Source organism: Plecotus auritus (genome assembly GCF_963455305.1).
Source record: "Plecotus auritus genome assembly, chromosome: 1".
In the NCBI taxonomy this organism is placed as follows: domain Eukaryota; kingdom Metazoa; phylum Chordata; class Mammalia; order Chiroptera; family Vespertilionidae; genus Plecotus; species Plecotus auritus.
This window is the reverse complement of record NC_137770.1, coordinates 204,574,303-204,592,522: the sequence shown is the minus strand read 5'-3', so window position 1 is coordinate 204,592,522 and position 18,220 is coordinate 204,574,303. Positions and strand designations below refer to the sequence as shown.

At 38.4% G+C, this 18,220-nt stretch overlaps 1 protein-coding gene across 3 annotated transcripts in view; it reads right to left on the bottom strand.

Moving 5' to 3' along the window:
• Positions 1-18,220, bottom strand: part of CENPC (centromere protein C) — a 79,207-nt gene that overhangs the window by 17,131 nt on the left and 43,856 nt on the right. For all 3 annotated transcript variants that reach the window (XM_080676034.1, XM_080676036.1, XM_080676035.1), the window contains exons 10-13: positions 15,599-15,890; positions 13,597-13,743; positions 12,394-12,476; positions 4,341-4,400 (exon numbers count right to left, since the gene is read on the bottom strand). In XM_080676034.1, coding sequence (XP_080532160.1) covers positions 4,341-4,400; positions 12,394-12,476; positions 13,597-13,743; positions 15,599-15,890 — 582 coding nt within the window. The remainder of the gene's footprint in view (positions 1-4,340; positions 4,401-12,393; positions 12,477-13,596; positions 13,744-15,598; positions 15,891-18,220) is intronic.

The window sequence follows — 18,220 nt, the reverse complement described above, 5'->3', positions numbered from 1 at the left end:
GCATATAGGTGAATTTGTATTATTGAATCACATCTGATAGTCTCTATCTTAGTAGAGGAATTCAATTCATTCATACTTATTTAGTGTAACAACCTGACTTTTATTCTTCCATCTTATTTTATATTTACAAGTTATATTAGTGATACTTCTAATTTTTATTGGTTTGATCAAATGATCATTTCTTTTCTCCCCTCTTCTTGGTGACTTTAAAGTTGTACTGTGCTTTTTCACTCTACTATTGCTTACCTTCCCATTCCTGACACTCAAAAACAAACTCTTATTTTTTTCATGATTATATAAAAAACTATATTCCTTACAAAGATATGGTTTTTTGTCATCTGGTAAAATGAAACACTTTTAGACTACAGTAGTCCCCCCTTTTCAACTGGGGATATGTTCCAAGACCCCCAATGGATGCCCAAAACCGCAAATAGTACCAAACATTATATATACTATGTTTCTCCTATACATATATACCTTTTCACTTAAAGGAAGCCAATTATGGCTCCTCTTTGGCATAGCTGAATTGCCAGCATCACTATTCTTGCACAATGGGGCCATTATTAAGTAAAATACGGTTACTTGAACACAAGCACTGCAAAGCTGTAATAGTAGATCTGGTAACCCAGACAGCTACCAAGTGACTAAAGCATGGATACACTGAATCATCCATGAACAAAGGGATGATTCACACCCCGGATCGGGATGAAGCAGAACGGTGCAAGATTTCATCACACTACTCAGAGTGGCAGGCAATTTAAAGCTAGAGCTGTTTATTCCTGAAACTATTCCATGTAATATTTTCAGACCATAGTTAACTACGGATAATCGAAACTATGGATAAGAATGGACTACTGTACTTGTATTATCCCTCTTCTGCCCCTATTTTCCTCCCCACCATATCAACTTCTAAGATAATCTGGATTTTAAAGTATTATCACAAAAATCCTTACTTAGCACTTAGAGTAAATCCCAAATCACATTAGCATTAAGTAGTAGAGACACCCTCAGTAGCACTGAGGTTAGCCACTGGATAATCTCCTCCCCTAGGATGCATGAGGGACCTGTGACTTTTTCTCATCAACAGCATATGACAAAGGTGATGGGAAGTCACTCCTGTGATTCCATTAGGATTATATATATGACAATGTACAGATATTATACATATAAGACACTATCTAGCAGAAGCAGGGAGAAAGTCTTCCTTGGTGACTTTGAAGCAGCAAGCTGCCATACTGGCAGGTGGCCTCTAGAAGCTGAAAACAAAAAAACAGGTACCTCAATCCTACCATTTCAAGGAACTAAATTGTGCTAACAAGCACATTACCTTTGAAAAGGACTACAAGCCTCAGATGAGACCACAGCCCAGGCTGACACTTTTGATTGCAGCCTATAAAACCTTTGAACAGAGGACCCAACTAATCTGTGCCTGGGCGCCCAGTCCACAGGAATCATCTATACTAATAAAAGGGTAATATGCTAATTAGACCAGACATCCTTCCAGACAAAGCCACAGTGGCAGGGGCCGAGGCAGAGGCAGTTAGGGGTGATCAGGCTGGCAGGGGGAAGCAGTTAGGGGGCGATCAGGCCAGCAGGGGAGGGCAGTTAGGGGGCAATCAGGCTGGCAGGGGAGCAGTTAGGGGCATCAGGCTGGCAGGCAGAGGTGGTTAGGGGTGATCAGGCAGGCAGGCAGGCAAGTGGTTAGGAGCTAGCGGTCCCAGATTGCAAGAAGGATGTCCTGGATTAGAGAGGGTGCAGGTAGGGCTGAGGGACACCCCCACTTCCCTACCCCCTGTGCACAAATTTCATGCACCAGGCCTCTAGTGGGATAATAAAAATGTATTGTCTTAGCCACTAAATTTGTATTAATTTAGCACAAAGCAATAAAGAACACACACACGTTATTTAAATTTGAACCACATATATTTCAAGAATTATTACTCATTACCACTTCCTCTCTTTGGACTCAACTCTAATTTAGATGATACTTGGTTAGAATATCTAACATAGGTATTTTACATGGAGGATACTAAACTAAATGTATTATCTCGAAAATAAATTCAACTATCAGAAAGAAAGATATCTTGGGTAGTTATAAGATTATATGGATTGTAATATATTTCTGAAAGTAGACTATAGATGTTACTTTATTCTTCCACTAGGGGCCCAGTGCACAAATTCACGCACCTTGAAAGGAACTGTGGGCCACGAGGCTATGGTGGACACAGGGGCGAGTCTCAGCCCATCCTCCGCAACCCTGCCTAGCCCCTCCCGCCACAGCCACCCCAGTCCCCTGTCTGCCTGCAGCCCCATTCCCGCTGCCACCACTTCCACACACTGATGGCGCTGGCCCCACTTGAACCTGCTGACCACACAGAGCAATTGGGGACAGAGCCAGCAGCGGGTGCGAGTGAGGCCAGTGCCGTCAGCGGGTGCAAGCGGCGGCTGCTGCCCCAATCGCCCCTCAGGAGCAGGGGGAGGTAGAGAGGCCCTCAGGGACCATTAGGGCTGGCAGCCACCGCTCACACCCGCTGATGGCGCTGTGTGATTGGGGCTAGCGCCAGGCACTGGCAGCAGGTGCGAGCAGTGGCTCCGGCACCAGCAGTGGGTGCAAGCACCAGGCGGGACCGCGGTGCACGGGAGCAAAGAATTTTCATTAACCACAGAGGCTCTCCCCTATGACAGCGACCGGCACCCCGCCTTGGTCTGGCGCCCCTGCTCACCTGCTCCACCATCCCGCCACAGCTGACGCCTGCCATGTTTCACACACGGCCCCTAGTGGTCAGTGCATGTCATAGCGACCAGTTGTTCGGTTGTTCCGCTGTTCTATTTGCATATTACCTTTTATTATATGGGAGGATTGTTATAGATAGGCAGTGCTAGTCATTTAACTTTCTCTTTCTCAATAGAAACTTGTCTCTATCCTTTAAAAATTTAGGAATTTTATTCACTTATGTATAGAGATATATCTTTTTCAGTAATTCTGTCTGCCAGTTGATAAACTCATTCAAATAACAGATTAAAACTATTATCTGCATATTTTGTCTGTTGTCTCCAATGTTATTTCCATTGGTTTTCTTTTTTTCTCATAGTTCCCATCTCTTATATTTCTGCTTTGAGGAATTTCTTCCACGTCAATACTAGCTACTAATCGAGTCCTCAACAGTGACTATCTTTATATTCAGTTCATTTGCTGACTTTTTAAACTGAAAAATAATAATTTAGTAGCAGAAAGTCTTCTATGCTAGAACTGAACCTCTGAAAGTGCTCATATTTCTTTTGTCAACTGTTGTCCAGGTACAATAAAAGTTCTAGCTCACCGAAGTTGCCTGCTGTTTTTAGGAATAATGATTGTTTTCCTCTTTGATTTTTTTTTAATGTATTTTATTGATATTTTACAGAGAGGAAGGGAGAGGGATAGAGAGCTAGAAACATCGATGAGAGAGAAACATCGATCAGCTGCCTCCTGCACACCCCCCACTGGGGATGTGCCCGCAACCAAGGTACATGCCCTTGACCGGAATCGAACCCAGAACCCTTCAGTCCGCAGGCCGACGCTCTATCCGCTGAGCCAAACCGGTTTCGGCGATTGTTTTCCTCTTTGGTTACTGGAGTCCTTGCCCAGGGACATTTTTTTCTTCTGTTTGCCTATTCCTGACTCTAGTCATCATTCCACTCCAAGACAAACATTAAGCATAAAAGGTATAGCAGATGGGCTTCGAAAATACTAACTGAGCTGTGAGTTTATGGTTGAAGCAACTAGAGAAAGCTCCACTCATACTGGTTCTCTTCAGGTATAGCACAGGAGCATTCACAGCCTCAAGTATAGGAAGAAACATAAAAGCCACTCTAATTCCACAAAGATGAGAGGTCCCATGAATCTTGACGGGCAAATATCTCTTTGGGGAAGAACCATGGAGTTTTAATCCTCACATGGGCTTTTACATGGATGCCCCAGCTCCCAGCCTACTATTTAGCTATACAAGCTATCGCTTTATTTAGGGGTGAACTGGGTAAAAATGGGTGGGGAAGTTGTCAGGGAAACCATTTACTTAGCAGTTACATTTTATAGAATTTTCCATCCTAGATCCTTAGCCTAGATAGGATCATGTTCCTTACTCTGAAACAAAGAATGAGAACTACAGAATTTACATATTGACAATAAAGAAACTCAGGTGGCTTGTGATGATTTACTTATGAAATTCATAAAAATTAAATATGTAGTTTTAATTTACCTGCCAATTAATACAAATAATATTTCCCCTACTTGAGAAAAATTAAGTTATATTTAGAAACAGGTTTTATAATATAAATACATTAAAAGACAGAAATAACCTTACCTAATTTGTGATGTATTTTGTTCTTTTGTGTTACTTCAGATCTTTTTACTCTTGAGTTATCTGCAAAATGCAAAAGATAATTCCATAAACAAGGGCACTAATTTCATGTTGAGCTAAAGTGTATTACTTGGTTAACTTCAGTATAAGTATCTTAAATAAAATTTGATCTGAAAATGCATTTTATTACTACTTCTGCTTTTCACTGTTAATAAAGACTAATGAAAGACAGTATAACATTTCTCTAGATTTTGGTACAATGAATATATCTAAAGAGCATAGGAGTTAAATATAAAAAATAGGTTTTCTGTTGCTCGTGGACTTTAGGTGAAATAAGCCACTGGTGGATAAAAATGCAGGGTGTAATAATTAACAATTAATATATTAATAATGTAATCTATTATTTTTAAAGCTCTAAAATAGTACAACTGTACTGAATTTAGCAGTGTGTCAGAGGCTCTCAATTTTGGTGTGGTAAATAGCATCTAAACATAGCTGCCATCAATTATTTCTCTTCCTTTGCACAAATGTTCTTTATGGAGAAACTGAGACTAATTCCCTTCTCCTTGAATCTCTACTGGCCATAGTGACTTGTTTGACTAACAATGCAGCAGAAATATTATTCTGGAACTTCAAAGGCTAAGTCCTGAAAAGATATGCAGGTTCCAACTGAGCATCTTGATCTTCACTCTGGGGACGGACGACCACCATATATGAAGACTCACTATTCAAAGATTGCCACAATATGAGAAAATCCATGCTAACCACATGAAAAGGTCATGTGGAGAAGAGATGTTTGGCCAGCTCCCAACTGTTCCAGCTACCCTGGTTGGGTGCCAAATATGTAATTGAAGAAGCACCTTGGACTTCCTGCCCAGTTGAGCTTTCAAATTATTCTAGCCCAGAAGCTTGCATCTAACTACAAATGTATGTAGATGCCAAGTGATAATTGCCCAGCTAACCCAAGGCAATCCACAAAACTGAGAGATAAAAAAAACAATTTTTATCTGAAGCCACCAAGTTTTGGAGGGTTTTACCGCACTATGTATTTGGAACACTTAATGTCCATGAATCAGCTAAAATTTTTGATACAATTTTGTATGTAATATGCATTTCCTGAAAGTTAGATCTAAGCAGGCCTAAGCCATCAGTCTGACATCCCCTGAGGGCTCCCAGACAGCGAGAGGGCTCCCAGACAGTGCAGGCCAGGCTGAGGGACCGCCCCCCCCCACAAAGTACACTGGGCCTTCAGTATACTATTAATGGATTAACTGTATGATATGTAAAGTATCCTATATAATAAAAGGTTAATATGCAAATCGACTGAACAGCGGAAGGATCGTCACTATGACATGCACTGACAACCAGGGGGCAGACACACAATGCAGGAGCTGCCCCTGGTGGTCAGTGTGCTCCCACAGGGGGAGCGCTGCTCAGCCAGAAGCCGGGTTCATGGCTGGCGAGCGCAGCAGCAGTGGCGGAAGCCTCTCCCACCTCTGCGGCAGCATTAAGGACCTCTCAGGGGTCCCAGACTGCAAAAGGGTGCAGGCCAGACTGAGGGACTCCCCCGCAAGGGCACGAATGTCGTTCACCAGGCCTCTAGTATCTCAATAAAGCTAGTACCAAAAAGAAAAATATCCAATTTCCCATGAAATCCCCTCTGGAACAAGTAGAAAACTAGTCATTGCTTGAAAGTTTCCCACAGCAGTGGGTCTTGGAGGCAGCTGGTGGGGTCAGAGAAGGAACAAAGCAAATAATAGGAACCAGGTTTCTCACTACCTGAGAAGGAGTTTATAAAAATGGACTCTGGTCAGATGTACTGATATGAACTCATAATTTCTAAATGTAAATACAGAAATAGATGTAGATGCTTGTATATGTGTAGATATATAGGTATGTGTGTACCTATTTTGTATCTCAGTCCACTAAAAGAACCTAGAAGCAATGATATTCCAGTTAAATGAGCACACCAAACACCCAGATCTGAGCTTCTACATGCCATCCTCCATTAAAAAGAAACTAGTCTTTTAGGAGAAATAACTGATTCCAGAGTTGAGGCATGGGACCTAGAACATCCTATGCCAAAAAAATAAGACAGTATTCAAAACATGAAAGAAATATGACAAAAGGACATAGGGACCAGTTGAAAGGATACCTACTAGGCAAATATGGCATAATTTGAGTACTAGAATAAACAATAAATGTTACAACCCATTAAATAAAACAGGAACCTAGTAGTAGTCCATTAATTCCTATATAATAAAGGCCTAATATGCAAATCAACCGAACGGTGGACAGAACAGCAGAATGACCGGTTGCTATGACACACACTGACCACCAGGAGGCAGACACTCAACGCAGGAGCTGCCCCCAGCACGCAGACCCCAGTCCAGCCAAGGCAGGGGCCCCCCAATCGCCCTGCCGGTCACCCCACAGATTGGCCCTGATTACTGGCCAGGCCTAGAGACTCTACCTGGGCATGAATTTCGTGCACCTGACCTCTAGTAATATAAATAATGAATAAAAAATGATAAAGGGGTAAAAAAAACTATTTCTTATAGAATGCTAACTAATTGAAAAGGAATTAGAAACAGAAATAGAAAATAATTTGCTATCACTAATGGCTGATGATTCAGGTGGGAATGTTAATGGATGATAAGATTGATGTAGAAGTTTGAAAAGAAACAAATTATTAAAACAGTATTAGAGCATCACTCCACAAAACACATCTACACTAATAAAAGAGAAATATGCAAATTGACCATCACTTCATGACACCCATCAGCCAATCAGGAGTGAGTATGCAAATTAGCCCAACAAAGATGGAGGCCCCACCCCCCAGCTGCTCCAGGCCTCTGGGCAGCACGCATGCAGGCGCGGAGCAGCCAGGCGGGGCAGGACGCCTGCTATGAGGGGGAGAGCGGGGGCAGAGGAAGCTACAGGAGCGATGCTCCAGCCGGAGCAAAGACTGAAGGATCCGACCAGAGCGAAGACTGAAGGCAGCGGCCAGAGCGAAGGCCTGGGTCCCAGCTGCCGGAGGAAAACCGGTGCTGGCAGCCAGGGGAAGGAAGGTCTATTGCTCAAATCTTCATGCAACGGGCCTCTATAGTCAATTATGAGAGAAAAATCTCTATCTTTAGAGTAGAGAAATCTGGCAATAACTTGAGTAGGTGATCCAGACTAACATCACCAGTAGGAGATGGGGCAACATTGTGCACCTTCTAACATGATTCGCAAAGAACAAGCATCATTTCTGTAGTATTTCTGTCAGATGTACATGGCTGACACCTGATCATAAGGAAACATCAGAGAGACCCAGGTTGAAGGTCATTCTAAAGAATGAAAAGCTTGTACTTTCTCAAAAAAAATGTAAATGTCAAGGAAATTAGAAGAAGCCTAAGGAAATGTTCCTTATTGAAGGAAACTGAAGGGACAAGAGAGCCAAATGCAATCCATAATCCTGGACTAGATCCAGAACCAGAGAGAAAAAGGAACACTGATGGAACTGCTGGTGAAATCTGCATGAAGTCCATGAAGGAATACAATAAGTCCTCACTTAATGTTGTCAATAAGGTCTTGGAAACTGTGACTTTAAGTAAAACAACATATAAGGAAACCAATTTTCCCACAGGCTAATTGATATAAGTAAGAGTTAAGTTCCTAAGGCATATTTCTGATCACAAAAGCCAAATCCCCGAACTTCTAAAGTAAGACCCAAAACACTTCTAATATTGCCAAGAAGACCATTCTTTTGCAACCCACTTATTCCAGTTCCAGGGTCGCGGGTGGCTGGAGCCTATCCTGGACACTCAGGACAGAAGGTAAAAACCAATCCTGGTCAGAACGCCCTTCTATCACAGGGAGCACTCACAAATAAATACCTATGCTCACTCAGACTGAAACTATTTTGACATGCCAATTCACGTGATGTGTACATCTTTAGGATGTCGGAGGAAACCAGAGTACTTCAAGAAAACGAATGCAGACATGGGGAGAACATGCAAAGTCCACGCAGACAGTAGCCCTGGCCTGTAATCATTTTGTTTTTCATGAACATTACAACAAAACGATGTTATACAAGGAACTGCTGTACTAGTGTTACATCAATGCTGATTTCCTGATTTGGATGTTTGAAGAGCAATTATGTTCCTGTCTTGCATTATATCAACATATACTAACTAAGATATAATGTATCTACAACTTGCTCTCAAAAGTTCCGAAGAGGCTAATGGTAATATATATGAACTTATATGTAAAGAAGGCAAGGAGAAAGATGAAACAAATGTTGTAAAATGTTGACAACTGTTAGAATCTAGATGAAGGGGACACAGGATTTCTGGATAAAGTCTGTAATCATTTTAAGTTACTTTTTAAAAAACAACACAGACACAACTCCTGAATTTCAAAGATTAAAGAATCCTAATAAGCATGGAGATGAAAGAAAACAGGTTATCAACTAAGAAAAAGAGAAAGAAACCTGCCTTCAAATCTCTACTCATAAACATTAAGTATGATGAGGCAAAAGAGTAACAGCCAGATAGTTTAAAGAAAAAATGATTATGGCTCAAGAATATTTTTACTGCCCTAACTGGTTTGGCTCAGTGGATAGAGCGTCAGCCTGCGGACTCAAGGGTCCCAGGTTCGATTCTAGTCAAGGGCATGTACCTTGGTTGCTGGCACATCCCCAGTAGGGGGTATGCAGGAGGCAGCTGATTGATGTTTCTCTCTCATTGATGTTTCTAACTCCCTCTCCCTTCCTCTCTGTAAAAAATCAATAAAATATTTTTTTTAAATCATAAAATGTATTTTTTCTAACAAAAGAGTATTTTTACTACTCGACTAGTTGTTCATTGTGTTTTAAAAATTAGCATATGTAAGAATAGCTACCAACTTCACCAACAAGTAAACAGCATATTTGTTTTGAAAATAAGTATAAATATATAAACTTTAAAGAAAAAATACTGGCTCCAGTCGGGGTATGTGCAGAAAGCAACCAATCGTATTTCTCTCTATCTCTCCCCCTCCCTTCCACTCTCTCGAAAAATCAATGGAAAAAAATATCCTCGGGTGAGGGGTAATGGGGGAAAAAATGGATGAACAAAAATATAAGAAACAACAACAAACCAAAAGGAAGAATCACATAATTAATATTAGACAAAACAGACTATGAGGTAAAAACACTGTAAGAGGATGAAGATAAATTTGACCAAAGTACGTACATTCCATATGAAGGTGTACATGCTCAATAACAGCAATGAAATGTGTATAGCAAACACTGCAGTAAACAGATGGAGGAACAGACAGACCACTGCAGTGAAAAGCACTTCAACTGTGGCAGATCTTAACAGACTTTACAAATTGAATGTTACGACACAAAGGATCAGAATAATATAAAATGTAACATGTCCAAATTTAAGATCCTATTCTTGTTCCCAAAATCTGCTCCTTCCCTAGTAGTCTCTAAATCAAGCATGACATAATTCTTTCAGGTGCTCAGGCCAAAAACCTTAACATAATCCCTGATACCTATCTTTCTCTTATACTCTAAATCCCATTCATCTGGAAATCCTATTGACTCGACCTTCAAAAATACCTAAAATCCTTCTATTGCTCTCCACCTTTCCACTGCTAACCTCTATCTAGTTCAAGCCAACACCTTTCACTGGGATTATTAATGTCTCACCAACTGATCTCCCTGCTTCCAATCTTACATCAACCCCCTCAAACTCATCAGTCTACCCCTAACTCAACAGCCACAGTGACTCTGTTTACAGGTTCATCATGCCTCTCCTCTGCTCAAAACCCTCCAATGGCTTCCCATCTCTCTTAAAAAAAAAGGCCAAAAAATCCTTGCAACGGCCTTTAACATTTTGTGATGGATCTTTCATTCTTGTCACCTTGTGACATCATCTCCTACTACTCTATCCCTCTTACTCTGCTCTAGCCCTCCTGGTTTCCTTGGTGTTTTTCTCCATCAGAACAGACTCTACATATTAGGACATTTGCTCTATATCTTCCCTCTGTCTGGGGCACTATTTTCCCATAAAGCTGCTTGGTTTGTGGTCTCCTCTTTCATATCTTTGCTCAAATGATTACTTCCTCAGTAAGGCCATCTACTTAAAAACACAGCCCTCATTTCCCACCTTAAAATCCCTGCTTTATTTTTCTACTCTCAACATCCAACAAATCTTAAATTCTGCTATCTTTTCTTATTGTCTTACATCCTGGCCTCCATAAAATAAGTTCCATGAAGGCAGAAATTTTTGTCAGTTTTGTTCACAACTACATCCCTAGCCTTTATGAATACATAGCAAGTATTCCACAACATTTAGTAAATACTTATGAACTCCATAAATATTCAGAGTATATTCCAAAATATATAGCTACTTTTAGTATCAACAAAATAATGAGCCCTAACGGGTTTGGCTCAGTGGACAGAGCATCTGCCTGCGGACTGAAGGGTCCCAGGTTCGATTCCGGTCAAGGGCAAGTACCTTGGGGGTGTGCAGGAGGCGGCTGATCGATGTTTCTCTCTCATCAATGTTTCTAACTCTCTATCCCTCTCCCTTCCTCTCTGTAAAAAATCAATAAAATATATTTTAAAAAATAAAATAATGAATGGATATATATGTGTTCTTTTAATATACTTTTATTGATTTCAGAGAAGAAGGGTGAGGAAGAGAGAGAAAGAAACATCAATGATGAGAATCATCGATTGGCTGCCTCCTGCATGACCCCCACTAGGGATCGAGCCCACAACCTGGGCATGTGCCTTGATCAAGAAAATAAACCATGGCCTCCTGGTTCATAGGTTAAGGCTCAATCACTGAGTCACACTGGCTGGGCTGGATATATTTTTTAAATCCATATCTGTACACACAAAAAATTATATTATTCAACCATCCATGGGAAGAATTATAAGAAATTCTTCCATGAATTTTATGTGTTCTAAGCATACTCTGGAACACAAAGAAAACCTTAATAAATTCAAGAAATAAATAATATAGGCCAAAGTTCTCAGAATAAGAAATGAAACTAAAATTATTAACATAGAGCAAAACAAAACACAACTTCATAAAATAACAGCCAACATTACATATTTAATATATACTAACTATTACAGCAAGGAATGCATATTAATCTTTATATCAATCTATGGGATTAGAATTGATGTCACCATTTTACAGATAAAGAAGCTGAAGTTAAGAACACTGGAATTTCTTACTCAAGGAAACATTGCTAATAAGTGGTAAAGCTGGACTCATTCCCAGATTCCTAACTCTGGAGACCAGGTTCTTGACTAATGCATTCCTAAGTAACTCTTAGATCAAAGAAAAATCACTATAATTGATACTACACTACAATAAGAAACTACTAAAAAAAAAAACTATAAAATTAAACTAAAACTTTTACTCAGAAAAATTCACTGCTTTTTATTTACCAAATAAAAAGTAGAAAAATAAATATAGAAAGCATTCAACTTAGAGGAGAAAAATAACAAAATAAATCTAAACCCAGGAGAAAGAAAAAAATTTAAAGGAAAAAGGATTTAGTGAATTAAGGAAAAAATAGTATAACATTATATTCTAAGCACACATTCTTTAGAAGCATAAAAATCATAAAACTTTCCATTAACATGCATTTTTTAAAATCTTTATTATGGAACATTTCAAACATATTCAAAATAGAGAAAATAGTATAATGAACCTGATATACCCATCACTCAGCTCTAAGAATTATCAGTACATTACTAAACTTGTTTCACTTATGCACCCTTATCAACTCAAAATTTTTAAATAGTGAAGTAGATATCTTAAGTGTCAATGACTTCATTATGTCCTACTTCAAAGAAAGGACTGTCACTCTTCTCTCTCTATTATCTTCCTCCCTCTCTCACCTAAGTATAAGATCTTACAACATCTAATAAGGCTCATAAAAGTAAGTATTCAATACACATTTGCCATTGGTGTTAATTTAAATAAAAACACAGCACACCTATTTCCATATGTATGATGCCATAAAAAATCAAGACAGTAGAAAATAAATGATAACTTACCTGAATTTTCCTGAACTTCCTCATTATCTACATCTGAATTATTCTTTCCAGACATTAAATAATTCTTGAGCCTGAAAGGTCCACTTAAGAAAAAAAAATGCAAACTATAAAATCTGTGCTTTCATAATGCATATATCTAATAATCTATCTTAAAGGTAATTTTTCTCCTAAAACTGACAAAAGGTTTATTTCTTATAAAACCAGAAGCAATGTTATAGGTTATCAACAATATACTTACTTGCTGAATAAAACAAAGAATCTACAATTTAATTCTATAACTGACTATCAAACATGATAAATTCTGAATTTTATAGCCTTTTAAAGTAACTCATGGACCAGTTATGAATTTAACTCATATCAAATAACATTTCGATACAAATAATTATAAGAAATAAAAGTAGATATAAATCAGCTTAATATTTTTAAAAACTACTACCAAAAAAAAAGGAATTTAAAATATAGTCCAGAAATTATAAGAGATGATTTAGCTTATCTCAGTCCTAGATCCCTTTCCTCCTATTATAGGCCCTGTAATCATAACCCATCAAGTAGTAAAGAAAAGTTAGTTATCCTTTAAGTCTGAGAATCTGCTATAATTTATCATTCCTTCATTTTTAAAAAGGGCATATGACTTCAGATATTATAAGAGTAGGTTAACTGGTTTGCTCACTGAGTATTCCATATCGAAGAATTTGTGGAATTCCTTTCAAGAGGCAGGGCCTAATTCTCTTCTCCTTGAATGTGGTCTAGACTTAGTGTCTTGTTTCTAACGAATAAAGTGGAAATGACAGTATGCAACTTCAAACACATTAAAAGACACTCTGACCTCCACTGAAGTTATATTTTCTCTTAGATCGCTTGCTTTGTGAGGGGCTAGCTGCCATATTGAACAGCCCCATGGAGAGACGAAACAGCAAGAAACTGGGGCCTCCAGCTAACAGCCATACAGAGGAGCCACCTTGTAAGTAAATCCTCAGATTCCAGTCAAGCCTTCAAAGGACTACATACCAGACAGATATCTTGAATACAATACCTCAACAGAATCCTTGAGCCAGAACTAGCCAACCCCAGATTTCTGACCCATAGAAACTATGAAACAATAAATGTTTGCCAGCCACTATTAAACTTTGAGGCAATTTGTTACACAGCAATGAATAACTAACATAATGAGTAAATCCTATGATCCTTAGAACACATGCATACCTTCCTTCCAGAACTAAAGTTTTAGGTTCTTCCGAATCAGAGTCAGACTCTGCTGGTGTCTTGCATGGATGTCCATTGCTCTGAGGTTTTAGATGAACATTTTTTGCAGTCATAACACTATCTTCATGTTCTGAGCTTCCTGCAACTCTATAAAAATGAAAAGTGTGTTATTATTTACATTTCTTCGTAAAATATTTCTTCCAGAAACAACACAGAATTTTGTTAACAATAACAGCTAACCCTGTTCAGGTCCTAGGACTTACAATTAGCCCAGGAAGGAAATTTGATTCAAGGACCTACCAAGAAAGTACTAATTTGAAAAACTCTGAAAAGAAAAATGGCACACAACTGGCCTAAGATGGAAATGAGGACACAGAAGAAATTACCTACAGGCATTTTATGATGTATGCAACACAGTTAATCTATCACAGTATTTTAGAAAATTTACCAACAACTGAAATTGTTTTCTTTGATACCCCTAGTCAGCCTATTTCTTGGTATATATAATGCTACAGGAAACCTTTTACACATATACACAAGAAAACATATAAAATGTCCATGGAAAAATTTTTTCTAATAGTGAAAAATTAGAAAACTTTATCAAGAGGTTAGATGAATACATTTTCATATGCCCAAATAAAATGATACTAAAAATTCAACCAGCCACTTGTTTTTATAAATCCCAAGAGCTAAGAATAATTTTTACATTTTGTAAAGGTTACATTTTAAATGGTTATTTAAGTATTTACATAATAGCTTTGATTTTGCCTCTTAGCCCACAAAGCCTAAAATGTTTACTATCTGGCCCTTTAAGGAAAGTTTGCAAAGCTCCACTATAAAGGAGTGAAAATAAATCATTTCTCAACATGAATAATCTCAAAAGTATATAGTGAACAGTGGAAAAAAGAAGATAGAGTAGGATATATACAATCTGAAACCATTTTTACATAGTTTTAAAATAATACAGCATGCTATTTATATATACATGCATATGTAGGAAAAATATAAAAACATCCATAATAGTGATACCTACCAAATTCAGTGTAGTGGCTACCTCTAACAAGGGAAAGAGGAATAGGCTCAACAAAGTCACATATGAGATTTCAATGGTCACTATAATGTTTTATTTCTTAAGTGAGATCATGGAGAATCAGGTGTTACTTTGTTTTGTATATCTGAAATATTTCAGTTAAAAGAAACGGAATGAGAAAGAAGATATAATAGTGTGAACAAGTTAAATAGAATGTGTATGGGATTTCTTTTGGTACCATAACGACATACAATAATATATTTTAGGGCACTCTATTATTTATTTGGTATATCCACATCATCTTGCAGTTTCTTACATGTAATATGTATTATTTGTTGAATGAATGAAAGAATGCTATATCATAAGCAAAAATGCATAAGAACAATACTTATAGGCCAGAAGCCTGTTTTAAAAATAAAATGCCTTGAAAATTAAAACTATAAAAAACCCCAATAATACTTAATTCTCTGGGTTGTTAGGACTGATGAGAAATCTCTGAAAGCACCTAGCAAGTACTTGGTAGATGATAAGCACTCAATAATATGTTAATTATTACCATCTTACGAGAAGGAGTATTATGATGTATTCCTAATTATGAAAATCACATTAACGTCATTTAAAAAGAAGCAAATTAAACTGTATACTTAAAAATAATTAAGATGATAAATGTTCTGTTATGTTTTTTTACCACAATAAAAAAGGGCAACTCTCAGGCAACAATAACACTTACCTTATTTATCACTCATCTCCCATGTGCCAAATATTAATTGCCATTTAAATATGAGCAAATAAATTCAGAGCTCTACTTTGCCTGGGGTGTCACCCAGCTAATGGCAGAGACTGGCTACCGTTTCTGTCAGGCTGCAGAGCCCTTTATGCTTAACTGCCTTTCTATGAATGATCAAACAACACAGACAAACTAGTAAATGCTGAACAACAAAAATAACTATATTTAATAATAACAGACATTACCCAGAATGATCAACATCTTTCTTTTTAGCCATGTCTGCCTCATCACATTCCAAATACTCATTCGGGGAAGAACCAGAAATTTCATCATGGTCAATAATTCTTCTCGAATCTTTTGCATTTAAAATCTTCTGTGTTCTTGAGCGGCCTGGATTAGCTTTCTTCTGCCCTTTGAATGGAACAGTTTTTCCCCCAATATTCTTAGATGATTGGTTTGTTTTTTTAGCAGATTTTTGCCCACTGTTGTCATGTACTGACAATTCATTTCTTACTGAAGTACTGCTATAAAAAAGACCTGAAAGAATCAATGATAACTTAAAGTTAACATAATATTTATCCGATGATATAGCTCACTGAAATACTAACATTATATTTACATATAAACACACAAACACCAATCCCATTGCCTACATTTGTTTCCAAATTAAATTAATAAACTATGCTTCTCTTCCATTTCTTGATACATGCATGAAACTCTAAATTTATCACAAGCTTCCAAAACCACCCTCTCTGGTCTGCCTAATACTCTTCTAGCTATCCTTATGTTTCCGGTATTCCCCAAGGTTCCAGCTTCATCTTCTCACTCTACGTACTTTCTTTGAGGCGCCTATGTATCCATAACTTTAATTACTATCTACATGCTATTATCGTCACCTACCCTAAATCTGCCCCTCTGGTTTTGGTTCCTATCTTAATGAAAAGTAAAACTATCTACCCAGCTATCTGAAGCAGAAATCCAAGTCATCCAAAACTCCTGCCCCTATCCACAATCAATCCCTAAACCCTCTCCATTCTCCTTTTTCAATGCCTCCCAGGGGTCCTCAAACTTTTTAAACAGGGGGCCAGTTCACTGTCCCTCAGACCGTTGGAGGGCCGAACTATAGTTTGAAAAAAAACAACTATGAACAAATTCCTATGCGCACTGCGGGCCCGGGACAAGTCGGCTGCTAAGCAGGACAGGCAGCAGCACCCGGCGGGCCGGATAAATGTCCTCGGCGGGCTGCATGTGGCCCGCGGGCCGTAGTTTGAGGACCCCTGTAAGCTCTCCTGCCTGTCAAATAACAGGGACCCTCATCATTTCTTTTTTGTTTTTTAATATACTTTTATTGATTTCAGAGAGGGAGAGAGAAACATCAATGAGTTCTCCAAAGGAGTAACAGTATTTAACATTTTAATACTAACTATATGCAATTTAATCCTTATAACAACTTAAGGAGATAGAAGTACTGTCAATTGTAGTTTATGGAGTGAGAAACTGAACAAAGTAATCTACCCAAAGTAGAGGAATCATAATTTGAACTCAAGATAACTCCAAATTCCAAGGAAGGCTGCAACGGAATAAATACTTCTTGCTATTAATCAAAGATCCCAACAATTCAAAAATTCATAGCAATAAGACCTCATAGATGTAGAGCCATATTTGCACTAGTCTCTCATTTGTTGATCAAAATGCCACCATTGATAGTATCTATATATGTAAATGTTACCTTGTCATCTACCAATCTTTACATGACAACCTCCTTTAAAATAAAAGTTTTTTACAAAACAAAAAATGTTTCATGCTGTACAGAAAAGATTTGGCATAGGAGGCCCAAGAATCTTCATGGAAAGGCCTGCTTGCAAAGTAAGCCCTTGGCTAACATGTCAGAACTTGAATTTCAGAAGGATTCCCATCATTTCCTAACTGATAAGTATGGTTTAGTATGCCTAAAATGCTTGTGTAAAACATACGATTTATGGGAAACACTTCTTTTCCTTCACGGAGCCTGGAATTTTAATAGTTGCTAGCAGAGGATACCTAGGTGACCACCCCCCAGAAAACCTTGTGCACTCAACTCTAATTACCTTCCCAATCCCTAGTGAACAACATTTCACACATCTATCATAATTCATTGCTGGAAGAATTAAGTGCCTCCTGACTGGGAGAAGACTCTTGGAAAGTCTAACGGGATTTCCTTTGGACTTTGCCCATGCCCTTTTTTCTCTGCTGATTTTGCTTTGTATCCTTTCCCTGTAAGGAAACATCGAAATTCCATTATTGCCTCTCCCACTTCACTTCTACCTAAATAGCCTTGCTTATCATTTCACTGAGAAAACAAATATGATCAGAAGCGTACATCTTCCCACCATCAACTCTACCAAACTACTTCCATCTCTCCCCATATACTCTGCTTTTCCTCTTTTACATGACACACCGTCCTGGCTCCTGTCTAGGAATAATCCTTGTACTGTGCACTAGATAACATCTGCAACTTGCTTACTCAAAGACTGTGATCCTGTACTTATCCTCCACCTTCCCACAAGGTCATCTTATCTTTTAAAGTATATTTTTATTGCTTTTAGAGAGGTTAAGGGAGAGAGAGACAGAAACATCAATTATGAGGGAGAATCCTTGATCAGTTGCCTCCTGAATGCCCCCTACTGGAGATCGAGCCCGCAACCCGCACATGTGCCCTGACAGGGAATCAAACCATGACCTTCCGATTGATAGGGCGATGCTTAACCACTGACCCACACTGGGCAGGCCCTACAAGGTCATCTTAAATAAACAGATAAGCTAATGTAATATCTTAAATATTAAAAAAAAAAAAAGCATCTTTCCTTAACTCCACATCTGTTCTGACC